Source organism: Neophocaena asiaeorientalis, unplaced genomic scaffold (assembly GCF_003031525.2).
Source record: "Neophocaena asiaeorientalis asiaeorientalis breed wild unplaced genomic scaffold, Neophocaena_asiaeorientalis_V1.1 scaffold129, whole genome shotgun sequence".
NCBI lineage: Eukaryota > Metazoa > Chordata > Mammalia > Artiodactyla > Phocoenidae > Neophocaena > Neophocaena asiaeorientalis.
The window spans coordinates 9,507,502-9,535,293 of record NW_020172446.1 but is presented as its reverse complement, the minus strand read 5'-3'; the positions used below and the strand labels follow the sequence as shown (position 1 = coordinate 9,535,293).

The following is a 27,792-nucleotide window of genomic DNA, read 5'->3' as shown; positions in this document are numbered from 1 at the left end:
AGGTAAAAGATATCACCAAAGAGGAAATACTGGTCGCTAATAAATGTATGAAAAGATACTCAACCTCTCTATTAATAGGGAAATATAGATTTTAAAACTCACCATTTTCTACCCATGATGTTGGCAAGGACTTAAAAAAATGGAAAATAGTGACTGTTGGTAAGGGTGTGAGAAAACAGACACACCCCTATATACTGTTGGTAGGTTCATCTTTTTTGGAAGTCAGTTTGGCCGAACAGATATCCTACTTAGGCTTAAATCATGTAGTAGGCACATCAGATCAATTTAATATTTAACAGATGGTAAAGGGGTGCCGAGAAATTAATCCCAACTTTAAAAAAGCCTAGACCTAGTTATCTGCCATGTACTCTGGCTTTCTTTTATTAACCATTTCTTGAATTGTGTTTCAATAACTTGTTTTATCATTAAAACAACTTTCTGAGGTGGGTATTTTTATTCTAATTCTGTCGATGTGGAAACTGAGGCCAGAGAGGTTAAATAAGTTAGCCAGTGGGTGAAAGAGCCTAAATTTAGTTCTACAACTATATGGCCTTAATCGCTCTTCGGTTAGGTCGTTAATAATTGATTCGTGATACCCAGCATACGTTAAATCTTACCTTTATTAAAATGATTTTCTCAGTTAACATATAAAAATGTAATGCTTAATTTTTTCATTAGAATGTCAGCCTGATAAAGGTAAACTTTTCATTAATGGAAAGTCTTTTACTTTTTTCCCTAGAGGATCTGAAGAGGCAAAATGCAGTTTTACAAGCTGCACAAGATGATTTGGGACATCTTCGGACACAGCTGTGGGAAGCCCAAGCAGAGATGGAAAATATCAAGGCCATTGCCACGGTGTCTGAGAATACCAAGCAAGAAGCTATAGATGAAGTGAAGAGACAGTGGAGAGAAGAAGTTGCTTCACTTCAGGCTGTTATGAAAGGTAAAGATAAAGACAGATCTATTTTATGATTTTCTAAGATAACTGATTCTGATGATTGAGAACATTTTCAGAAGGTCTTAAAATATATCCTGAGTTTCATTTACGTTTCATTTGTGGCTTTATGTATTACCATCTTCAAGATGTACTGTCATATTCAAAATAAAAGGGAAGCCAATGGATATATCATCTGTATCTTTAACAAATTTAATAATGGAGAATTATGATGAGAGTGTTACAGAGATACTGCATTAAATGAAAACTATAGTTCATTATAAGGTTTAAAGCAGGGCTTCATAATGGATTTTCTTATAGGAGAGGCAGGCCAGTAATGTCAATGAATGAAGCTGTGTGTGGGCACAGGAAGTGTGCAGAACTGGAGAGACCTCCCATGCAAAGAGTGAAGTTACTATTTACACTTATTAGTTCCAGCTAATTATTGCCCATCCAGGCCAGTGTTGCCATAATTTTACATTGTAAAGAAAAATTTGGATTTTTATGTGAAATCTTCACTCAGTCTATGAGGTAGAGTGGCCTGTGGATTAGAATAGGCTTTATGAGCTACCAGCTGGTGACCCTTGGTCCAAAGGAAGAGTAGTAGTTTAGTCTCTATCAACTTTTAGCACTAGTGCTTATTAATTCCTGCATTTCTGAAAAAATGATAATGAAATAAGCTGCCCCCTGAATCTTTGGGTTTCCAGAATTAGTTTTGTTAATAATATAAATGTGAAATAGTGATGACTTTTTTTCCCGTCTTCGCAGTTATGTGTCACTTTTGCCTTAGTACTCTGTGAGAAGGCAGGTAAGACAAGCACTGTTTTCTGAGTTTGTGGCCATCACCTAGGGATTACTCTAAGCCTCATGTTACATTCCTGACCATAACAGCTTACCCAAATAAGAGTTCGTTTTTTTCACATGAGAAATCCAGAGGTGGGTAACCTAGGGCTGGGTACAGTGGTTCCTGATGTCATCACTGTCCTAGGCTCCTTCAGCTTTTCTTTTCCTTCACCCTTAGCATGTGGTTTTCAACTTCATTTTGCCTTGTGGCTGAAAAAAATGACTGCTCTTCCTCCAGTCCGCCTGAGTAAAGCAAAAACTTTCTAGAAATCTCCAGCATATTTCCCCCCGCCCCACAACCCCACACACACTTTATAGAGGTTTCTGATTACACATAACTACCAAGGCATCTAGAAACTCTAGTTTTAAAATTGGCCGTTGACTTCTAAACAAAATTGGGGTTTTGTTAGTAAGAAAGAAGAAAGAGTGGAAATTAATGGACAACCAGCAGTGTTTATCACATGTTTTTAGATTGTATTAAAGATAAAGTCATTTTGTAAAGACTTTATAGAATTTGTCTCAAGTTAGAATCTTGGGTTATAGTAAAAACATTCTGAAAATATATCCCTTTTCTCACCCTTTCAGGCATATAGTTGTATTGGGGTGACACGTTATATTTGTCTTAGGAGTCATAGTGTTGTATCTAAGAACATAGGGTTTAGAGTTGGCCTTAGGTTTGAATTCTAGCTCTGTTTCTTTCTGGTTATGAAATATTGGCCAGAGTATTTAACCTCTCCTGAGCTTTCCTCATCTGTAAAATAACGTGTGGCACAGGTTTATTGTGAAGATTAGAGATGATTTAAGGTCCTTAGCAAAATTTCTACGTGTAGTAAGAACTAGAAATGTTAGTTTAGTGCTTTTGTTTTTAGTGAATTAAAAGATTTCCAGAAACTAGGCTTAAATTCTTTATATAACTACTTCTAAAATTTTAGTGTGCCAGGACATTTTTTCCAGAATGCTTAGAAATATTTGGTGATGTTTTGTAGAAACAGTTCGTGACTATGAACATCAGTTCCACCTTAGGCTGGAGCAGGAGCGGACACAGTGGGCACAGTATCGAGAATCCGCAGAGAGGGAAATAGCTGATTTAAGGAGAAGGCTGTCTGAAGGTCAAGAGGAGGAAAATTTAGAAAATGAAATGAAAAAGGTATGAAGGAATGTATTCATCTGTAGAAATATTTCAGTCCAAATATTTTTGTTGTAATGCTTCAACTAATATCATTATGGTAATAGAAGTTGTACTTTTTTGTTTTCTGTTAGAGAAATTATTTGGACACAGACTTAAATATAGTACTAAACAATTTGATGACCTTCCCCCAGATATATGTTTGGCTGAGCCCCTCATCTTCAAATCTTTGACCAATTGCCTCCACCTCATGAGGCCTATCCTGACCACCCCATTTAACATTGCAACCTGCCCACCTCCCTCCCCCACCTACCACAGCTTGCTCTTATCCTGTTCTAATTTTTCTTTTTCCATAACATTTATTTCCTTATAATGTACATAGAGTTCACCTATTTATTATGTTTAGTACTGTTTGCTGCCTTTTCCTCCTTACTAGAATGCAAGCTTCACGAGGGCAGAAGTCTTATTTGTTGTGTATCCTAAATGCTTAGAGTAGTGTCTCGCGCATAGGTGCTTAGTAAATATTTGTTGAATGAGTGTTGTTGCTTGGTGTTTGTGTCTAAACTGAAGCCTGAGAACAGATTTTAGTTTTCCTTCTTTCTCAGTATACCTTGGTTCCTGTGTGACGAATGTACTGCATATTATGCTTGAACATTTTACCGTAAGATGCCTGACCATAGAACAACTAAATATAAGATGAAATATTTTATCATTGAGAAAATTTAAAAAGCTTTTTGGCCAGTTTGATTATGTAAGCTTTTACTTTATTTTTTTATTTTTGTACGTGGGCCTCTCACTGTTGTGGCCTCTCCCGTGGCGGAGCACAGGCTCCGGACACGCAGGCTCAGCAGCCATGGCTCACGGGCCTAGCTGCTCCGCGGCATGTGGGATCTTCCTGGACCGGGGCACGAACCCGTGTCCCCTGCATCGGCAGGCGAACTCTCAACCACTGCGCCACCAGGGAAGCCCCAGAAACTTTTAATTTATTAATTTATATACATACATATATTTGAAATCACATATAAAATAATAATTAGAGTTTGATTTTTCTTTTCAGTTGAATTAATCATAGTCTTGGTTCATACAAGGACTACTTTTATATATTTAGAAGTTTATTTAATTTTTTTTTATAGTATAAAAATCATATGAGAACTCAACACCCAAAACAAAAGCTTGAACCTTGAGGAATAGTTAGTTACATTGTCTTATTTCAGGAAAAGATTGTAATTCAGCTTCTTCATGAGGATCTGACGTCTTCATGATCACTAGTCACTTAGTCATCTACCATAGTTAGCCGAAGTAGGTAGCCTTCAATTCTGTCAGGTTGTTTCCGAGTAATTCATAGTTGATGCTGTCATTAGACATTTTATTCAGAGCCACAGTACCATTCACATGAGGATAGTTTTTTTTTTTTTATTCTTCTTATATATTCATAGTCATAATTTCTGCAGTCTGCCACTTTTTATCCTTTTTAAAATTTTTATTTTTTAAAGTTAACTTTATTTTTTAGAACAGTTCTTGATTTACAGAAAAATTGTGAAGATACTACACAGTTCCCATATACTCCACTCCCAGTTTCCCCTATTAACGTCTTAATGTTAGTATGGTACATTTGTCACAATTAATAAGTCAATATTGATTATTGTTAACTAAAGTCCTTTCTTTGTATTCAGATTTCATTAGTTTTTACCCAAGTCCTTTTTTCTGTTCCAAAATCCCATCCAGGATACCACATTACATTTAGTCATGTCTCTTAGGCTTCTCTTGGCTGTGATAGTGTCTCAGCTTTTCCTTGTTTTTAATGACCTTTCTGTTATTTAAAAAAATCATCTTTAGAAGTTTTTTTATGATATGCATCACTTGGAATTGTGAGGTCATCGTTGCATTAATAAATAACTCAATCTGTATTAAATTCTTTGCTTCCTCTCTCCTTTTTTTTCCCTGATGATTTTAATCAGCAGACCTCTATAAGCGTCCCAAATTAGCCTTGGCTGAAGATATTTTAAGCTCACATGTCTTTTCCAAACAGGACTTAGTTCAAAATAAAATAAATGATGAAATGACTTTGCAAGCACTGGAAAACAAAGTGTGTCTCTCTTTTCTGAGAGATAATCTTTTTTTTTTTTAAATCTCCACTCACATTTTGGCATAGAAAATATTTTCCCTATCATGAACACTTTAGGAGAAGCTTGGACTGTTTTAAATTCAGTGAATAAGATTAATTTTCATTTTCACTAGAAGGAAAAAAGCTAACTTTTTGAGTCTGCCTTTGTTTCTGTGTGAATATACGTGTGTGTATATAAAATAAAATTAAGTTTCTTACCAACTTACTAGTTTATGGATGTTGTTTCCTTTTAATCCATGTTTTTGAGAATGAAGGATGGAAAGCAGCATGGTTTTAAGGGTTATTTTTTGGGTTTGTTTCATGTAGATATCAAAAGTAAAATGATAAATACCCTGTTTAAATAATTAGATGGAAGCCCTTTTATAGAAACATAATTTTCTAATATTTTAGGAAATGTTCTATTTTTTATGTTAAAAAAATTAATTAGTCCTTTCAGTATTTGTAAGAGATTATGGTTTCATTAATTTAGTAACCAGAATTATAAAAATTATTTATTATATGCATTTCCTTTTATATATAGATATTTTCCAACTCAGTTACTCAACTAATTAAAAAGTCAAATTTGTGGCTGCTTTCACTTTCTGAGACAGACTGCATTCTCTCTGTGGAATGTGTATCTCTCTAAATAAACCTGCTTTCACTTAAAAAAAAAAAAAGTCAAATTTGTGGCTGCTTTCACTTTCTGAGACAGACTGCATTCTCTCTGTGGAATGTGTATCTCTCTAAATAAACCTGCTTTCACTTAAAAAAAAAAAAAGTCAAATTTGTCTTAGTGGATCCATTTTCCTACTTATTCCCAAGTTCTAAACGGAATATTTGGGAAAGCTGTAATTATGACTTGACATTCAAAGTAATGCAGCATTTAAAAGTTAGACGTGGTTCAATTTTGTGAGTGCTAATACAGTGCCTGCTAGACTAATTTATTATACTAATTTTAATAAGTGGAGAGGTCAGAGTTTTTTAGAAAAGCAATAAATCAATAAGTTGTAGCATTTAATTCTTTTTAACCATAGGCCCAAGAGGATGCTGAAAAACTTCGGTCTGTTGTGATGCCTATGGAGAAGGAAATTGCAGCTTTGAAAGATAAACTGACAGAGGCTGAAGACAAGATTAAAGAGCTGGAGGCCTCAAAGGTTGTGAAACATTGTAATCCATTTGCTTGAAACCAAGGTTTTGCCCTAATGCTATGAGCAAAATTAGAATACTAAGGGGGTAAACTGTAATTTAAACTATGCATCTTAAGACTCTTGCTTTCTTGAAAATGCAAGAAAGTGTTTGGAGATGATTTCTCCTTATGGATATTTAAAATAATGACAGTAGTGATGCTTGTGCTGCTTTGTTACAAAGTCAGTGTTTATTTTCTTATCAAAATGAGACCTGATCTCTCTTGTTTTGTTATGAAGGAAAATAAAGTTTTCGAAGGTGACTTTGTTTTCTGACATCAGCCCCAGAATTGATCTTTGACATAGCTATAGTGTGGCTGGATTTGTTGGCTATAAAGACGCAACAGAAAAAATACAAGGGGATGTCAAACATTTTAATAATTAAAGTAGGAAAGAAAGAAAAAAAATTTAGAGGTAGTAAACAGAAACACAACATAGGAATGTAGAAATACATATAGGAGTGTAGAAATGGGCATGTATCAATAATCCTAGTAAGTGATAATTACCTACTAAAAGAGACTAGATTTTAAAAATCTAAATTTATATTGCTTATAAGACGTATACCTAAAATAAAATGATAAAGTAGGATTGGAAAAAAAAAGAGACTTAAAGCAATGCCTTGTAAATTCTAATCAAAAGAAACTTGGTTTAGCAATTGTAATATGAAACAGATAGGATGAAAGGAAAACAGAATTAATAGAGATAAAGAGGGACCCCTTCTAATTTATAATTCATCAGTGAGATATGACAGTCTTGCACTTGAATGCATCTTACATAGCCTTGAAATATGTGAACTAAAAAGTGACAATTATGAGGGGAAATTGACATTCACAGTTATAGTAGGAGATTTAAACTGTCCTTTAGCAAATGATAGTGCAAGCAGAAAAAACATATTAGTAGGGATATAGGGGTTTTGAGCAACTTGATTAATAATTTAGATGTAATAGACATAGAATCCTGTCACTAAGAGAGTGAGAGAGAGATTATATTTCATACACTAGTAGAGCATAGTAGTTAAGAGCTCAACATTTATTAGGTGGATGACCTTGGGCAAATTAATTAATCTTACTGTGCTTTGGTTTGCCCAACCGTAAAATGGGGATAATACTACCTCCTTCATAAGGCTGTTATGAAGATTATATAAGTTAACACATAAGGCACTTAGGATAGTGCATGGAATAAATATTGTTATTTTTAGGTACATTATACTTTTCATAATGTCACAAAGGAAATGTCATCAGATTTTGAAGATTTGATGTTAATACACATCCAAATCTCTGACCACAGGTTATTAAATTATTTACAATAAAATATGAGATGAAATGTCTGGAAAATGAAAAAAATTTAACTCTTATGGAAAAAAGAATTATAAAATATTTAGAGTGATTTGAATTTTTTACTCAAGAATCTAAAAATAGAACAATAGTACAAACAGTATGAATGGAAGGAAATAATGCAGGTAAGAGCAGAAATTAGTGAAATAGAAAAGCCAAAGGAAAATTGTGAATATAATGAAAAAAATGAAAAAAGTAGTAAGATAGGCAAACCTGATAAGACTAATTAGGAAAAAAGAAAAAAGACTTAAACCATTATAAATGAAAGAGGGAAATAACTACAAATCAGTAGAGACTTAAAAATAATAAATACTATGGACAATGTCACAGCAATAAGTTTGAAATGAAGTAAGGTTGATGAAATGAAAAAATTTCTGATAGGAAATAATTAGCCAATATTGTCTCAAGATAAAATAGGAGAGCCGATGTAGTTAGTAACTATTAAAGAAAGTGAATTTATAGTCAGAATCTCCTTTTCTCCTGTCTCCTATCCTCCAACAGACATTAGACTCAGTTTTGCAGACAGGTTTTTCCAAAGCTCTTGGAAAGAGATAATCCTTATATTTTACAAACTGTGTTAGAGAACAGAAAAAGAGGGAAAGCTCTCCAACTCATTTTATGAGACATAACTTCATTACAAACAAACTCACAAAAAGGTATTAAAAGAAAATTTTAGATCTATCTCATTTAGGAATACAGAAACAAAAATTTTCAGCTGTGTAGTTAAAAAAAAGGAAAAGAAAAAGCAAAAAAGACATCATGATCAAAAAGGGATATTCCCAGGAATTTAGGATGGTATATCACCAGAAAACCTATTATTTTTATGTACCACATAAAAAGATTATAGGAGAAGAGTAATAAATTCATGTTAGATTCAGAAAGGCATTTGATAAATTTAAACACCCAATAACGTATTAAAGGGCTATTTATCAAACCTTCAGCAAACATCATACTTAATGATGAATGTTTAGCAGCCTTACCATTAATGATGGGAACATATGAGGAGGCCCATGCTCAGTGATTTTGCTCAGATTGTTTATGTGCTCCTAGGTGATAAGATAAGCCAAGGTAAAGAAATGAGGCATAATAACTGGAAAGAAAGTGGTGAAACTCATTTTTTGTATAGGAAGGCAAGAGGATATTCAGACATACAATTAGGAAAGTTGTTTCCAGCAAGATCAACATGCAAAAATTGTAGTGTTTGTGTACCCCAGTAATATCCAACTTACAAATGCAATGGGGAAAAATTCCTGTTCACAATAGCAAACAAACAAACAAAACCTGTATTAGTTACCTGAGAATATATCTAAATAAAAATGAGTAAGATCTTTATGGAACACATTATAAATGAAAATTTGAATACATGTGTGCTCCTGAGTGAGAAAATACTGTATTGTAAAGCAGGCAGTAGTATATCCCCAAATTAATCTGTAAATTCAAAATTCCCCTCAAAATCCAGCAGGGTTTAATAAGGAACTCGATAAGTAGATCCTAGAATTCATATGGACAAGCAAAGGATCAGAAATACACCCAACAAAAATTTTTTTAAATTAATTAATTGAATTTATTTATTTTTGACTGTGTTGGGTCTTCATTGCTGCACGCGGGCTTTCTCTAGTTGCAGCGAGCGGGGGCTACTCCTCGTTGCAGTGCACGGGCTTGCTCATTGCGGTGGCTTCTCTTGTTGTGGCGCACAGGCTCTAGGAGCGTGGGCTTCAGTAGTTGTGGCTCGCGGGCTCAGTAGTTGTGGCTTGTGGGCTCTAGAGCACAGGCTCAGTAGTTGTGGCGCACGGGCTTAGTTGCTCCGTGGCATGTGGGATTTTCCCGGACCAGGGCTCAAACCCATGTCCCCTGCATTGGCAGGCAGATTCTTAACCATTGCACCAGCAGGGAAGCCCCGACACCCAGCAAAATTTTGAAGAAGGCAAGGTATGGAGACTTGCCCTACCTACCAGTATTAAGACTTACAGTAGCTTTACTGTTACTGTAGCTACTGTAATTAAGATAGTTTGTTGCTGGTTTAAAGATAAACAAATGGACCAGTGGAACAGAATAGAGAGCCCAGAAATATATCCATATATATATGGAAATTTGATATTTGACAGGTGGCATTACAAGTCAGTGGGAAAAGTATGGTTTATTTAAAAAAGTTATAAATATGGATTAAAGTGAGGTTAGCGTTCTACCTCACACTTTTCAAAAATTAATTTCAGTGAAATGTTTAAAAAGGAGAATATGTTATGTGAGATACAAAAACATTTCTTAAATAAGGTAAAAATACTATGAAAGAAGAGATTGACAAATTTGCCTACATTAGAATATAAAACTTCCTTATTAAAAGATACCACAAAAAGTTGAAAAGAAAATTATAGACTGTTAAAAGTTATCTATACCTGACAAAAAATTAGTGTCCAAAATTAATAAAAATTGCCATGTCCATAAGTGACAAATGGCCCAACAGAGAAACAAGCAAAGAATATGAACAAGCAGTTCACAAAAGAGGAAGTTAAGGAATGTGAAAAGATATTCAGTCTCACTAGAAATCAAGGAAATGTAAGTGAAAATCAAATGCCGTTTTATTCTAACCAGATTTAAGTCTTACAAGATAAATTTGTTGTGTTTATCCACGATTGGAGTGTGTGAAACTCTTCCCACTTTTCAGCTGCTGTTGTGAAGTTGGAATCCCTGTTGAATATTTTGGGAGTTCTCCGGCCCTTGTTACTTCCCTTTACTTTCTCCTGCACAGATGCTGATACCATGTAATTCCATAAAGATAGCTTTCAGTGGTTTGTCCCCACCCTCTAATTATCGCTTTTTTTTCTTTTTGGTAGATGTTCATGTATTCTGAGTTCTGTTATCTTATTAGTTCTGTTGTTAGGGTGTGTGGAATTCAAGAAAATCCATGTATCACACATTCACTGTCACCATCTTCCCAGAGTTCTGCTCAGTAGCTTTTGAATGTTAGAAATTAATTCATTATTTATAGAGTCAAATATTTATTCTAAGAAGTAATAGCTGATAGAGTTAGTGGTTATATACCACCATTTTATATCTGACATATTGACTTTCTTTTATCATTAACTGAATTACCACCTCTCCAGGTGATAGGGAAAGTGCCTGACAACAGTCAGCACTTTGTCATGCTTGGTTAGTGTATAGTACGTTTCTGGTTGTCTGACAGCCTCCAGTGAAGCCTCAGATGGCAGCTTAAATAATCATTTTAGTCCATGACCAGTGCTAATGTATTGTATTAATGGTCTAGGAGTAAAGATAACTGAAAACAGATCAGCCAGCTATTTCAAGTTGAAGAAATGGGAAGATAAAAGGCATAAATGTAACCTTGAAAGTGAAATTAGACATAACCATTTGAAAAAGTTGAAAGTTAGTTTAAATGGCCACAATTTAGGAAGGGCAATTTGTAAGGAAGGGTAGAGCAAGTGATTTTTTTAATCACTTTCTGGGGCAAGATTGCATTTTATTTTGGTTGGAACTATTTCAGATATTAGACTATATTGTTAATATTTGAAAATTATAGTTAATTGTTCAACAGAAATAAGACATTAAAAAAAAAGATGTGATTTTAAAAAGTATTCTGCACTTGGCTTCAAGTTTATGTTCATTACAGTATGAGACAGGTTGTTTTTTCCATCATGGCTTCCTCTTTTTTCCTTACATGAATTTATGTCTATGAAAATGTCTCCTTTTTGTAAATTTAAGGCATTTGGAATTACCAGAAATCAAAGAAAAGCAGACTTGAAAGAGTATGATACCATTTTTATCTTTAGAAAATACTGTTTAAAAAACAACAAAAATAAGGGGCTTCCCTGGTGGCGCAGTGGTTGAGAGTCCGCCTGCTGATGCAGGGGACACAGGTTCGTGCCCCGGTCCGGGAAGATCCCACATGCCGCGGAGCAGCTGGGCCCGTGAGCCATGGCTGCTGAGCCTGTGCGTCCGGAGCCTGTGCTCCGCAACGGGAGAGGCCACAACAGTGAGAGGCCCGCGTACCACAGAAAGAAAGAAAGAAACAAAAAAACAACAAAAATAAAAAATAACAACCTGGGTTCACTGAGTATGTGATAAAATGAGCACATGTGTATGTTGCTCTGGGAATACAAATTGGAACCACGTTATTAAAAGCAAGGTACAAAATTGTCATGTGTAATCTCAATTGTATATTTACTCTGGTGATGATTATGGATAATGCTTACTATTAATTATTGTCAATTATGTTATTTTCCCAGTTTTCTTTAGTAAGTATATGTTTGTTTTGTAATTAAAAATTATAAATGTTAATTTGGGGGTAAATTTAAATTTACATAAATATAAATGTAAACTTTTTTCAAGGCACCTCCAGAACTTACCACCATACCTAAGGTAGACACTGTTGGAAATTTTAGTTTAATCGAATTGCATCTTTTTCAGGTTAAAGAACTGAATCATTATCTGGAAGCTGAAAAATCTTGTAGGACTGATCTGGAGATGTACGTGGCTGTTTTGAATACTCAGAAATCTGTTTTACAGGAAGATGCTGAGAAACTTCGGAAAGAATTGCATGAAGGTAAATATATATTCTTTATATTTTTAATCTCAGTCTGTAAGAGAACTATGTAAGTAAAAGTGATATTGATTAATAACAGTAACAAGTTCCAAAATGCCAATCCAACATGTTAGTGATTCAGTTTAAGCTTTGCAGTTGGTTTGAAAAGATATTTGGATTGTTAATGGTTTCTGTTTCCTCCAGGACCCCAGTAAGAATTCATAGGGCACAAACTCTGGGCAGAAAGATAATAGAAAGTTGCTGCTTAAACTGCTTTTGCTTCAGACCTATTTTGGTGGAGGTGAATTAGCAAAAGTGAAAATGGGACAGAGAGGGCAGATAGTATATTCTAGTGTTCTTAAGTAGCACCCCTGTTTATAAGAGATAATTTTGATTTCGCTAGTCTGGTAGCAGAGTGATGCAGAAATTGACCCTGTTTTCTCAGGATAGGGGATAGGCTTATCCTTTCCCATTAAAATATATGTTTGTCTTTAATTCTTTTAGTTAATCTTGTATACCCGAGATTCGTAACCTTTTCGTGTCACAGACTCCTTTGGCAGTCTTGTGAAGCCCTCTCAGAATAATGTTTTTAATACATAAAATACATAGAATTATAAAAGATAGCAATTATGTTATAAAACAGTTATCAAAATATAAATAACTGCAAACTTATAGTAATAAATGTGCTATTTTATCAATGCATTAAATAACAAGGTCTAGTACCAGGTTTAATAACTACTGTAATTTTGAAGTATGATGAGCATAAATAATATATTAAGATATCTGCCACAACTGTACTGAGATACAAAAGTATCTATGACTCCTGTTAGTGACCAAGTCATGGGTATTGTTATACTTACTGTGGTTTGTTGTCTATATTTTATAATTGAAGGAAATGATAAATTTCAGTTAGAGGTTAGTGAAAATAAAGATCTAAATTTTTACCTCATCTAAATGCATGGACCTCTTGAAATCTTATATTCGTTGCAGGTTATACTAGTAACATGTTTTAATATGAAAATTTAGGACTGTGGTCATGGAAAATATAGCTCTTCCATAAATAATTCAGTTTTGCATAGGAGTTAGGTTTTTATTCCAAATAGTGGGAAGTTGAAATTATATAAGCCTACAGAATTATTTTATAAAATGTTATTAAAGTAATCTAGTGTTTGAGTCTTTGGCTCTCAGGAAATGCTTTTCAAAAGTGCTGTTGCAGTCAAAAAGACACTCAAACTCTGAAAGGATGTCCAGAAGAAAAAGGACTTTCTGTTTAACCTATGTGTCCCAACCCTTCCAGAAATAGTGCAAGACTACCAGACCTTCCTAATATACCTGGAGAAGTATCTGAGAAGTTTCACTAAAATGAGTAAGGGGGTAGAGTAATTTCTACTGAGACATTCACACCAAAAAAGTAGTATTTACGTGAAAAGAAGATAGTTAAAAATTGAGCAGCAGTGTAAATTAGAGCCTAAATTGGGGAAATTAGATATGCAACCAAGTGCAGTGCAGTTTCATATCATATGTGCTAGGAAGTGTGTTAGGAGGCAACGGTGCCATGAATAGGCTTCTTAAAAGAGGTTGTTAACTGGAGTTTTGAAAGATAGGTAGGTGTTTGTCAGGTCGTCAGAGAGGAGCACGGCATTCAAGGCCATTTGCATGTGGTGTAACAAGGTAGCGAAACTGTAAGAAATATAGTTCAGCAAGATTAAAATGCAATAGGCATTGGAGCAAAATGTGAGACAGGAGAGGTAGACATGGGCCAGATCCTGGAGACCTTATGCTAAGGATTCTGGATTTTATCGTATTGGTAATAAGGAGGCTCTGAAGGATTTAGAAATATTTCTTGTCCTAAATAACAGCTTTACCGAGATAAGGTACCTGTTCAGTGATGTTTAATATATTCACAAAGTTGTACACCATCAGCACTACCTACCTCCAGAACATTTTCATTACTCCAAAAAGAAATTTTGTACCCATTCCCCATCATTCCCTATTCTCTTCTTCCCCCCAGCCCCTGGCTACCACTAATCTACTTTCTGTCTCTATAGATTTGCCTATTCTGCACTTCTGTATAAATGGGATTACATAGTATGAGGCCTTTTGTGTCTGGCTTCTCTGAAGGGTTTTAAGCTTGAGAGTGGTAATGTTTTACCTTCTAGAGAGTTCAGTTTTACAGCAGTGTGGAGGATAGAATACAGAGGGCCAGACGAATGGCAGGAAGGGTTCTGAAGAGACTCCTGTTGTAGTTGTCTAAGTCCTAAATCTAAGGCAGAAGGCAGAAGATGGAGTGTCATATCACACAGGAAGTAGCATTAGTAGGCCTCTGTCACAGTTGAATGTGTTGGGTGAGGAAAAGTCAGAAGTATGAGTTGTCTCTCAGGTTTCTGGCTTGGGTAACTGGGTAGATGGGCTGATAGATGATACCATCTATTCTTTTTTTCCCCAAAGAAGATGGCTGAGCTGATGAATATCAGTAACACAAGCATTTACAAAGATTCTTTGACTTATCCTGAGAGGTCAAAACTAAATGGACTCAAGAAGGATTCCTGGATAACAAGATTTATTCAGAGTGTATTAAAGACAATTAGGAGTGGTTACTATCTGTTTTCCCTTTAGAGCAATGTTTCCCAAATTGTATTCCCTAGAACATTTGTTACGTGAGTGGCACTGTGGAAAGGATTTTTTTGTCAAATAAATTTGGGAGGTATTGTATTATATATCAGCTTACAAGAGAACACAGACATACTTAAGACCCTGAGTTCAAAGTCCTGCAGTAAAGAAATCTTTAACAAAAAGTTTTTATCCCAAGGTTTCTGAAACTCACTGAGCACAGAAGTCTTTTTTTCACATGTTGCTCTTCCTAGGAACACACTTTGGGAGACTCTGCTTAGACAGGTGGTGTGGGGACAGCTGCCTTGTCCTATGGCAGGTTGCCCCTGGGTTCTTGTCAGAGGCAGAATCCCAGACCGGGTGGACCTTTGGTCAGGTCTAGTTTAGTTAGTCCTATGTTAAAGAAATTGCCTGCCATTAAAATTCAGTGTTTTTGATTGGGGGATTCCTAAACAGTATGCCATCTCTTGGAGCAAGAGCGACAGCAGCACAACCAGTTGAAACACACATGGCAGAAGGCCAATGACCAGTTCCTGGAATCTCAGCGTTTGCTGATGAGGGACATGCAGCGAATGGAAATTGTGCTAACTTCAGAACAGCTCCGACAAGTTGAAGAACTGAAGAAGAAAGATCAGGTGAATACCAGTTTTGTAGGACTTGTTTGCCTTGTTAATAAACCACTCCACCCCGACACATGATCATATTTCTTTATGTATATTATAGATTGACTTAAGCCTGAAACAAAGTTGATGTATGCCATTTCAAAAAACATGATAGCTACATTTGAGGGATTTTGCTTTTCAACTTTAGAAATGGCCTTGTCTGGGGGGAAGGGGAAGAACTGATTTAGAAATGATCCTCTTCAGTCTGCAGGATGCAGTAGTGCATATTTCTGAGAAAATCTTTCTCTGCAGTTCTGTCCAGTTCTCCTAGGGCTCCTGAATTGTGTTAATCCAGGCCATGTCTTTTGTGACATTGCTCTAAAAGCCTTATTAGACAGTGATGGGTGGGGATGGAGAGGCTGAGTGATATGAAAAGGCAGGTGTCTAGAGGGCTGCATACCCAGGATCCTGTTTTCTCCTTATCTTAAAAAACAATTATTTAAATTATATGAGTAATACATAAATACATTCTCATGTTAAAATATTTTGGTTTAAATACAAAGTGAAAAAATAAAGTGATAAAGTGAAAATCTCCCTTGACATCTCACATACTTCCTTCGCAGAAATAACCCCTTTTGTAATCAGGAATAATCAGTTTGGAAGGTAGTATTCCACACCACTTATATGTGTTTATAAGTGTATATTCAGTTTTCTTTTTTTTCCCCCCATACAACTGAAATCATAGTATAAGTATTTATTCTGTAGCATATTTTTCTCATAAGCATCATCTTGGATATATTTTCACTTTAGAGATCTATCTCATTCTTGTTAGCTGGTAACATGGATGTACTATATTTAATTTAATCCATCTCTTTGTAGTGGGCATCTAGATGGTTTCTTCTTTTTTTTTTTTTTGTCATTTCAAATAGTTTTGCAGCTAATATCCTATACTATGTTGTGTATGTGTGCAAATATTTCCCTAGGATAGCTGTGTAAAAGCTTTTGTAGGTACTGTAAGAAATATTTTAAATTATCTTGTGTAACTTAGGTTAGATTTTGTTTTTCAGAAGTTTCTTCCTTTTTAAATTTCTTTTCTCTTAATTGATTCATTCATCTTGTGTGTAGACACAGTCAACTTGAGGATTTAGATTCTAAAGTACAGATACAATCATGCTTTTCCTGCTTCCCATTAGAATAGTCTAAATTCCAGAACTGGTCATTTAAGGCCTATGCGCCAGCGTTGTGCTAAGGCTTTATATGTAAAGCTTTATCTCATGTGGTTCCCAAAACAGAAAAACACACAACAAAAGTTCCCATATGAGATAGGGACTAATGGCCTATCTGAGGGTTGACTAATCTCTGATTCCAGAGTCTAAGCACTTAATCACCACCCCCTTCTCAATGTACCTCACTACTCATGTGCCTGCCCTTTTTTAGTCACATGAGATTATTCAGTATTCCCCACATGCCTGCTCTTCCTTGCCCCTCTCCCTTTTACATACTTCTTTTCTCCCTGGAACCCTTGCTTGTCTCCTCTCACACAATTGGCACTCATCTTACTGATTCTTCAAGATCCAGCTCAAGTGTTACCTTCTTTCGGCCCCCCTTTCTAGCTCCCTCAGATGAAATCTTTTGTTTTTGCTCCTATAGAACCTTGTACATGCTTATATAGTGATGTAATCGTGTATTTGTCTCTCCCCACTAGAGTGTTTTGCGGGGGGGCATTGAAGGTATCTTTGATCTTTGTTGAGTGAATTATTACATCAGCTTCAATCATTCATTGGTATTTCATATAAGTTTGTACATGTTTCAAATGGATGTGTAATGCTGTAACTTTTTCCTATTTGTTTTACATAATAAGCCGAAGGAACATTCTATGTAAATTTTCTTTCTCAAATCACTTGAAGAAGAGGTGGGTGATTTGCTCTCTTTTGTTTTGCCTTCATGTAGTATACTTGTATATTTGTTTTGAGTGGTTAAAGAACTGTGGGAATCATTAAGTATAGATTACCTGGGTAATATGTATTTTTTCTTCCTAACTTTTAGGAGGAAGATGAACAACAAAGACTTAGTAAGAGAAAGGATCATAAGAAAACAAATGTTGAGGAAGAAGTAAAAATACCAGTAGTGTGTGCTTTAACTCATGAAGAATCTTCAGCCCAGTTATCAAATGAGGAGGTATAATGAATCTATAATTAAAATCATCGTATACACAGTGTTAACCATTTTTAGCTTCTCATACATCAGTTAGTTACATTGTTCATATGGGAAGTGGGTAGTAGCTACTAGCTGAAAATTAGATAAAGTGATAATACTTTATTTTCAACTGTTTTTACAGTATTATAGGTAGTACAGTTTGAAACATGCAGTTTCTCTCATGGTCTGTGAAACAATTAGACGTTCTTTTTTCTAGCGGTTCCAAAATTAAAACGTTAGAAGAAAATTTAATATCTGCAAAATCTTTTTTGATATGAATAAATGTTTCTAATACTTTGAGCTTTTGTTTAAAAGAGATTTTATCTAAAGTATTGAAACACTTAATTCTCTATGGCCTGTATTTGAGTATTATCAGGTATTAGATCTTAAGCCCTGAGAAGAGTGTGTGGGGTTTGGCAGATTGTGATGGAGTAGGGTAGAACATTTCAGGTATTGGGAATGGGCAGAGTAGAGAGACCTGGAGGTGGAAAGTGTAAAGTGGTGTTCCTGTGGCCTCATCGCCTCTCACCCACATGTGGCAAGGGCCTCCTCATTACATTTTCTGTCTTCAGCCTGTCCCATTCCACTGTACCCTCAGCATTACTGTCAGATTTATTTTTCTTAAGTGCAGCTATAGTCAGGCTACTCCCCTAGTCAGAACCACCACTCACTCCCATTACCTACATAATTAAGTGCAACTTCCTCACTCAGACAGTCAAGACCCTTCATAATATGCACTCTCTTTTAGCCACATTGCTCATCTTGTGCTATACTCTCTGCCTTGCACATTGGTTCTTTTACCTGGAATGCTTACGTCCCTCTGCCTTTCTGAGTTCTGGAATTCTTCTATTCATCCTTCAAGACTCAAGCTGATATCTCTTCTTCAGGGAAGGAAATGCTTCTGTTAATTGACTTTAGGGTAAAAACTAAGTTCCCCAGCTTGCCATACAAGGGCCTTTGGAGTTGAATTGACCCTTCCAGCCTTAGCATACTCTCCACTTCATCACAGCCAGACATTTCTACTAGCTGTCCATGCTCATATGCATTGTTTATACTGTCCCTGCTGTTTAGAGATTCATACTTACTCCCCCCCCCAACTACCTCCTTTCCCTGCCTGGTGAACCAGTTTCAGGTAAATTGGATAAGGGTCTTTTCTCACTTTCAAAGGTATTATGTTTCTGTTTAGTTTGCAGATTTACACTGAGCCATGTAAAATCTACTTGCTGGTGGCTCGTATTTCCATGTTTATGGATTATTTGACATTGAAAAAATGCTTTAAAAAAATCCTAGTGGACACTGAAAAGTATGATGTAATTGTTTTTGTACATTCTTTCTCTTGGCTCATACGCTGAGAACCTTGCCCTGATTCTGCTTTGTCTTTTTTTTTTAAATAGACTTCCAAGAGAATGTCTCAATTTTTGCGTACTGCCAAATATCATGCAGTCCTGCATCCAGGAATGTTTGGCAAAGTTTCAAACTTAAAAAAAATATATTTTAGCAGGAAAACAGGAAAAGGAAATTTGTTGTGATTTACAGTGAAGCACTTAAAATTTTTTAATAGTGTTTTAACAGATTTATACTGTATATTGTGCATAACATTTTCTGACATTGAAATATAGCCTTTCAGATCTGATGTTTTGCAGTTTGAATGTTGAATGTACTTGTTTTGTATTGAGAGGCAGTGACAGTTTACTTTAGCCTGTTGATTTAAAGTTAATGTGGAATGCTTTGGAGACTTAGGTATATTGCTAAAGCCACTTAAAATTTGTAGGACCCTATATCTTCTTTAACCTAAATGCTTAGAATATGCTTTTCTCACCACAAAAGTAATATGTATTCATTATGGAAAATTTGGAAAGTACAGAAAGTCATACAAAATAAAAATAACTAATAAATTCTACTAGCCAGAGATACCACCACTAACATTTTGGTATGTACCTCTCCTTTCCCTCTTTTTCCATTTCCAAAGGTAACATATGTGTGTTTCTATTTGTACTTTTAAAACATAATACAGATTGTAACTGTACATGATGTTTTATGTACATTTTTTCCCCCCACTTAAATCTGTCTTTAAAGGTTTTGGCACATCAGTAAGTGTTTTCCCCCACAATTATATTTAATGACTAACAGTATTTCAGCATGTAAATGTACCATAATTCCTTAGTCTCCTACAAATTGATTTGTGCCCAGGTTTTAATTTATAAAGGTGACCAAGTGGTGACATAGAGAGGTTAATGCCATTGAACAAAAAGTTTAATGTTACAGTCCCTCTAGAAATGAGAGTCATGGTACACTGTGCAGAGTCACATGGAGAAGCACCAGAGTTGGTCATGAAGTAAAAGCAGGAGTAAGGGGAAAGCATGGACCACAGCCATTATTGGGAGTTTTGAGGGAAAGGTAGGGCAGGGTAAATAGCATAGGACTGGCTAGTTTGAATAAATCCAGTGGGCTTTGGGGCATAGAGTCTATCTTCAGTTTTCTGGTACCTGGCCCTGGGTTGATTTAGAGCAGGGGAAATACTGGCTTGGTGTGTAAGAGTTAGATAAAGGAGTTGGTTGGGAGTATCGACTTGAGATTGGTTGATTTAGATGTGAAAGACATATTCATAGGTAAGTTGTTTATTATTTCTAGGAATTAGCTAGTTTGGAAGAGGCAGTCTCTCCTCAGCCAGCAAGGCCTTCAAAAGTTCATAAACATCATAAAATATAGAAAATAAGCATGATTAACATACTAACAGATAGTCAATTGTTTCATTTTTCACTAGTAAAAAAAATTTTCATTATTATGAGTAATGCCATAATGCTATTATATATAATTCTTCTTTGTATAAAAGTCATGGACTTATCTGATTACTCCCTTCATGTAAGTTCTTGGGAAGAGAACTGCTGAGTTTAAGAGCATAAGCAAACATTTTGTTGAATCATCTTTCAGAAACAGTGTAACAGTTTACATACCCCTACAAGTATATGTTCCTTATAAGTATTGTTATCAGCATGGTAGTCTGGTGTTTTTTAAATGTCCCTCACAACTTTCTTGCCCCTATCCCCTTCCTTCTTTGGTGTCACAGTAGCATTGTGTTAATATATGATAGCATTAGATGTCGTGTTCCTTTATAAGCTAACAGAATGCTCGCTCTCCAATTTTTATTAGGGTGCTTATTTGGGACCTTTGCCATAGCTAGCTCAGTGTATACTAGATTTGTGTTCCTCAGCCATCGGAATTTCACAGATTAAAAAACCTTAAAAAAGAACTTTAAAAAGAAGTAAATGGAGGAATTAACATAAAAGTTGTCAACTTTTTATTATACCAAGTAAGGATATTTTTAAAACATTGAAAAATAATCTGTATTTTAGTCTTTTCCAGTTCATGAAAAGAAGGGCATTTAACAACAAAACGTAGAAAGGACAGTATCTTAAAATAAAAGCCAGTTCTTTAAATTGAATAAATTTGGTTTCAGGAAAAACTTGCTACATTTTCCTTGCTTTCTGATTTTCCTACAGACTGTGCTGGAATGGTACTGGTGTGCTGTTTGGACTTTGGGAGTGTGCCGCGCCACATTAAAAAAGAATTGAGATGGAATTCACACAAGAAAAAATTAACCGTTTAAAACGTGCAATTCAGTGGCCTTTAGTACATTTACAATGTTGTGCAACCATTACCTGTCTAGTTTCAGAAGATTGTCATTGCCCCCAAAAGAGACGAGACCCCTTATATCACTAAGGAGTCACTCCCTACTCTCCTTTCCCTTTAACCTCTGGCAGTCACTAATTTGTTTTTGGTCCCTGTGGATTTACTTATTCTGGGTATTTCATAGAGATGGAATCCTACAGTGTGTGACCGTTTGCGTCTGGCTTCTTTCACTTGATGCAGCCTTATTTAACATGTTGATTACACCTTGCTTGAAACTTAGTTTCTAGCGTACAACATTATCCTCATTTCCCTTCTGTTCTGGGTACTCCTTCCTCTGTCCGTCCCCAAAACGGACAAAATTGATGTTTCTCAGGGCCTTGCCCTTGGCTTTCTTCATATCCTCCAGACTCATCCTAAGTGTTCTGATTTGCTGCCGTGGCTTTAATTATTACTTTATAGTGGTTACTCCCAAGTCTCTATCTAAAGACTTCTTTGTCCCTCTATTGGGTGGACGTCTCTACTTGGATATACAGCAGGCACCTCGTGTTCCATATACCCAATACTGAATTTCAGGAGACCTTCCCTGATTCTTATGTCTGGGCTGAATTCCTCTCCTTGAGCTCCCAGAGCATTCAGTACATAGCTGTAGCCTGTCATTTTATTGAATATGATATTCTAATAGCCTGTTTACTTGGTTCACTTGTTTATTTTTTTCATGAAACTAAGCATTTTGAAGTCAGAGATTGTTCACATTTGTATCCTGAGTGCTTGGTTTAGTGCCCAGGATATAGAAGACACTCAATAAATGTTTGTTCAATGAATATATGAAGGCAGCACACTAAAGATTGTCATGTGTAACGTGTGGCAAAATACTTTATAAAATATGGTAGTTTTTCTCTTTGAAAATATCAGGAATTGTCTAACTGGCAATGTATTTTTCACATTTCAGGAGCATTTAGATAGCACCCATGGTTCAGTCCATTCTTTAGATGCAGACTTACTGTTGCCATCCGGGGATCCATTCAGTAAATCAGACAATGACATGTTTAAAGATGGACTCAGGAGAGCACAGTCTACAGACAGCTTGGGAACCTCAGGCTCACTGCAATCCAAAGCTTTAGGCTATAACTACAAAGCAAAATCTGCTGGGAACCTGGACGAATCAGATTTTGGACCGTTAGTAGGAGCAGATTCGGTGACTGAGAACTTTGATACCGCCTCCCTTGGGTCACTGCAAATGCCAAGTGGGTTTATGTTAACCAAAGATCAGGAAAGAGCAATCAAGGCGATGACACCAGAGCAAGAAGAAACAGCATCCCTCCTGTCTAGTGTCACACAGGGTATGGAAAGTGCTTATGTGTCTCCCAGTGGTTACCGCTTAGTCAGTGAGACAGAATGGAATCTCCTGCAGAAAGAGGTGAGTTATCTTCCTGGCTTCTCCTCTGCTCACTTTGAGGGATACTGGGTAGCTCTGGATTTATTGTTCATTCAAGAGATGGTCCCTGGAGTCAATGCTCGCACTTGTTGCCAGCAAATGAGTGTTAACCTTTATTGTCTGACCCTTATCATTGTCTGCTTTGGCTGTTCCTGGTGATTATGACAGAGGAGGGAACTGACTAGCTGATTGTGTTAAGTGTGAACTTCTCCACCTGAAGTCACATCTCTTAAGTTGGAGCGATCTGCTTGAATAGCATAGCTAACTTTGTGTAGCCCGAATTTGGTTTCCTTGCAGTTTTCTATAATCTCAGTGTATTCCAAGATGCATATTCTTTCATCTTTCCTTGAGGTCTAAAGTACAAATGCTTTTCAGCAGTTGATGCTTAGAATGAGTTTAAGGAGGGGGTGGAAAATATGGGAGAGAAGGGAAGGCAACCTTTAATGAGGTTAATTTTCCCCCTAATAATATTTGCAAGCTCAGAAGTAGGATTAGGAGATAAAAACTTAAATATGTATTTGCATAGTGCTTTACAGATTACAAAGCCTTTTCACAGACCTCTTCTCTTTGAGCTTCTTGATAATAATGAGACAATCAGGGCATGATTTTCTCCAACTTATCTGGCTCAGAAAGGTCAAATGAGTTGCTCAAGTTTCCCCTTCGACTTAGTAGCAAAACCTGGGTTAGGATACAGGTTTCATGACTTCCAGTGCTTTCTTTTACTCAGGGCTACTTCTCTTTAAAGAAGCTGTTGATTAGCAAGTGGTACAGCTTATTAAGCCTGAAAGAAACTGTTCTCCTTGGTCTCATGCAGAACGTTTGGGAAGGTGCTATTTAATTGTTTCATACCTCCTTTGTGCTTGGAGCTGGTGAAATGGTTAATTTGCACTCCACCCTTCCCCATCCCCTCCCTTGTTGGGTAGTATTGATTTAAATTGTGAGTGCCATGGTGTAGTACCTTTTGCTTTCCTTGTGTTTCCCTCAAATGCGGTGTTTTGTGGCCCTTAGCCTCTTGATGATAAAGTTGTGTCCCTTGTTTTCCTGTCATACTTATATTGGACTTACGATTTTTTAGAATCCAGCTCTCTATTGTAACTACTTGCCATAAGTCCCTGAATAAATTGTTTACTCCATTTTCTACTTTGAGTAACATAGGTAAGACTGCATGTGTTCCTCAAGTATGTGATGTAGACTTGTTTTGTTCTGCCTGATAAGAGGTAATTTTGGTGCCCTTCAGGTACATAATGCTGGAAATAAACTTGGTAGACGTTGTGATATGTGTTCCAATTATGAAAAACAGTTACAAGGAATTCAGATTCAAGAGGCTGAAACAAGAGACCAGGTGAGTTTCTTTTGGGGTGTGCGAAATTGGTGAGCTGTTGTAGTTTTCATTGGAGGTGTTGAATTAATTGCCCTTCAGCCCTCCCAATTTGCTTTATGAAGTATATTCATCTTGTTAAGTCTGAAATAATCTGGTACGTGCAACATCAGTTACATTTCCAGTGGGAGCACACTATAGAATTTTTGCTTTTGTGTGTCTTTGCTTCATTAGCTTGCCCAGTACCACACAGGTCAGCTCAGCTGGCATATCTCCTCTCCCAACCTGTTCCTTCTGCCCAAGGCCTAGAAGTGTTATTGTCAGGAATGCATGCACTTGGAAAGTGCTTTATGATACAGAGATTTAGGGAGATAAGGGGTTGGGTTGACTGTTGCTTCTAATTGGATAAAACTTAATTGGATATTACATTAATCAGTGTTTGTACTCTTCATTGCTTATTGCCTAATCCTTGTCATAAATTTGTTGAAGTAAGTTTAATTTGCAGGGTCACAGAAATTAAGATTTGGTAGATTAGGTATGCTGAAACTGACAAGTACCTTTCCAAATACAGTGCCTAATAATGGGTTCCCTGCTAACATTTAGGAAATGATGTAGAACTTCATAAGAGTAAACTTGTGAAAGTATATGTAAGGAAAAAATAACTTTTTTCTTATATTTCCAAATTGTTCTTTGGTTATTATGGAGAGTGTTACCCTAGTCTTCAAAATAAGCTTAAGCAGGTTAGAATGATGGTTTAATTAAATTTCAGATGCCTTTGGCATTAATTTTCTCCATATATGCTTTATTTTTTAGATGGCTTAGAGGTAAATTTCTAAAGCTATTTGTGAAGCCTCTATATCAGTAGTTGGTCTCTGATAGTGTGGTATAGGAATGGGGTATCTTGGATTCCATAGTCGTGTCAATAGACATTTTACTCTTGCTTCATCTGTGCAGGCACTTCGCTGGGTTCTGAGTATTCAGATACAGAGAGAACACCGTACTGCCCATAGGGAGCTTTCAGTCTTGCAATCCAAGCCATCAGTTCAATATGGTTTGTTCCTGTACATGTACAAGTAGAACTAGAGGATGAGCAGAGGCATCTAAATTAACTATGGGCTGTTAACTAGGGAAGGTAACAGTTCAGCTAAGTTTGTTTTAGAGCTAGAGTAAAAATTAATTAGGAAAAGAAGTGGAGAAAGGGTGTTCAAGGAGAGGAAATGTATACAAAGGAACAGTTATGAAGGAAAATTGTGTGTTCTAGGAAGTATGAATAGTTTATGTGGCTGGGCATAAGGGGGGGTTGTGTGAGAGAGAGAGAGAAAGAGAGAGTGGAGAGAGAGTGGAGGGAAAATAGTGGGAGAGGAAGCTACAAAGGGAAGGCCATGATGAGATTATGGAGGGAGGGGTGTGATGACTGAAGGGATTTAAATTTTACCCTGAAGACTTTGGGAGGCATTTAAGGATTTTAAGTAGGGAAATAATATGATTTGACTTTCATTTTAGAAATATTTATTGTGTTAGAGTGGATTATAGATTGGCAGCAGAAGATAGAGTCAGGGAGGCCAGTGCCCTAGCCTAGAAGACCCAGGAGGAAAAGCAGATATTTTCAAATGAGATAATGGATATGAAAAATGTTTTGTTAACTGTAAAGCACAGTATAGTTGTCGAATGAGGTAATTCATCTCAGTTTTTTCCCAAATTGACAAATTTGTTTCTCAGGAAAAAAGATTAGGTTTAAAAAAATTTTCTGGAGGTAGGGATTTTTTTTTAAATTTATGAAAATTCTGGTACTTCCTTCTAATTGACGTTTAAAATTGCATAGGTGAAAAAGCTACAGGTGATGCTAAGGCAAGCAAATGACCAGTTAGAGAAGACAATGAGAGATAAACAGGAGCTGGAAGACTTCATAAAGCAGAGCACTGAAGATTCAAGTCACCAGGTAAGTGAGGGTTTTAGAATGTGGCCCCTGGGAGATGACTGAGTTGTTTAAATACAAGCGTTTTGAAAACCTAGTAAGGTTTCTTTCTTGCCCTAAAGATCTGGGAGTTCTGTTTTCCCTCAGATAAGAATATCTCAAACTGATCTTTCTCTGGTGTCTGTTTTACAGATTTAAGGAAAGTAACTTTTGCAATAACTCGTTAGTAAATATCAGGAGGCTCTGGTTCTCTTTTCCCCTTGGATTTTTATTAGGTTTTTCTGCTGCACAAGAAACCTGCTGACAAGAAAGATGCTAGTTATCTTCTTTTTGACTTTTTGAAAAATACCATGCATAGGAAAAAATGTGACCGTATACAGATGTACCAAACACATCTGAACTAACATCTGTGTAACCACCAAGATCGAGTAATAGGAAATTAGCTAGTAGCCCAGAAGCCCTCACTTTCCCCCTCCACTTACTACTTCCTCCCTAGAGGTAATTACAGTCCTAACGTCGAACACCATTAGATTAGCTTTGTCTGCTTTCTTATTTTAACAAATGAATCATATAGTCCGTATTCAATGAATGACACAGTCATTCATTGTGTTTGTCTTCCTCCATTCAACATTGTGAGGTTCCTACTCACAAATGTGTGTGGTAGTTGTTATTTTCATTGTTGTATACTCGTACCATTGTATGGATATAATTTATCCATCTTAATGTTATGAGCATTTGGGTTGTTTCCAGTTGTGGGATATTATGAATAATTCTACTTTGAAATTTCTGTATAGAGCTTGTTGCACATGTTGCTGCTGGGTATGTGCTTAGGAGTGGAATGCCTGGGTCAAAATGTTCAAAATGTATGTCAACTTTTGGAGATAATAGTGCCAGAAAGTGGTTGTATGAATTTATACTCTCCCCAGCAATGTATGAGAAGAATTCCTGTGGGTCTGCAGTCTCGACAGACTTCATTTTGTGTTATTTTAATTATAGCCATTTTGGTGGGTGTGTAATGGCATTTCATGGTGGCTTAGTTTGCATTTCTCTTACGACCATTGAGGTTATTTAGCATTTTTCATGTCTGTTAGCCATTGGGATATCGTGTGTTTGTGTGTGTGTGTATGTGTGTGCTTGTTTGTGTGTTTGAAATTACTTTTCAAGTCTTATGCTTGATATTTTATTGGGTTGTCTTTTTTTTTTTTCCCACTTTTCTGATAGGAGTTCTTTATATAATCTTATTAGAGCCTTTTGGTGATGTGTCCCAAATGTCTTCTACTCAGTACCTTAGATTTTCATTATTTTAATGGTGTCTTTTGATGAACAGAAGTTCTTAATTTTAATGTAGTCAAATTTATTGATCTTTTCTTTATGATGAGTGATTTTTATCCTGGTTTTTAGAAGAATATTTTCTTACCCTGGGGTTATATGAAGATATTTTCATGTGTTTTGTAGAAGCTTCATTGTTTATAGCCACTCATATTTATATCTAAAATCCATCTAGAACTGACTTTTATGTATAAGCTGTAGATATGGGTAAATTTTTATTTTATTTTTTCATATGGAGAGTCGGTTCCTGTACCATTTAGTGAAAAGGTCACCTTTTTCTCACTGCTGTGCAAGATCATCTTTGTTAACTATCAAGTGAATGTACATGTGTGGGTCAGTTTGAGGACTCTTTTATTTGATTAGTCTGTTTGCCTATTTTTGTGCCAGATTCTGTGCTGTAATTTATAGTAAATTTTTCATTTGTTTCTTTAAATGAAACATAAAGTTAGAAACTTTACAGTTTAGAAACATATAGTTTCTAAAAACTATAAAAGTTTTTCTCTGCTGAGAACTATGTTTTCATTCGTTTCAACAGTATTTACCTTTACACCAGGCAGCATAGTTACAATAGCTACTTTAAAGTCTTTGGTAAGTCCAACCTAGGTCATCATGGAGTTGGCATGTGTTGATTTTCTTTCCTCTTGAGAATTGGCCACATTTTCCTGATTCTTTCTATGTCAAGTACTTTTAGATTG

General features: G+C 36.0%; 1 protein-coding gene across 1 annotated transcript in view; it reads left to right on the top strand.

Moving 5' to 3' along the window:
- The window catches only part of RABEP1 (rabaptin, RAB GTPase binding effector protein 1), a 79,540-nt gene that overhangs the window by 31,709 nt on the left and 20,039 nt on the right, over nucleotides 1–27,792 (top strand). Inside the window, exons 3-11 of the mRNA XM_024736178.1 lie at nucleotides 740–943; nucleotides 2,764–2,924; nucleotides 6,042–6,161; nucleotides 11,948–12,083; nucleotides 15,129–15,307; nucleotides 17,321–17,452; nucleotides 22,050–22,517; nucleotides 23,773–23,877; nucleotides 25,676–25,792. Of these exons, the coding sequence (XP_024591946.1) occupies nucleotides 740–943; nucleotides 2,764–2,924; nucleotides 6,042–6,161; nucleotides 11,948–12,083; nucleotides 15,129–15,307; nucleotides 17,321–17,452; nucleotides 22,050–22,517; nucleotides 23,773–23,877; nucleotides 25,676–25,792 (1,622 nt within the window). The remainder of the gene's footprint in view (nucleotides 1–739; nucleotides 944–2,763; nucleotides 2,925–6,041; nucleotides 6,162–11,947; nucleotides 12,084–15,128; nucleotides 15,308–17,320; nucleotides 17,453–22,049; nucleotides 22,518–23,772; nucleotides 23,878–25,675; nucleotides 25,793–27,792) is intronic.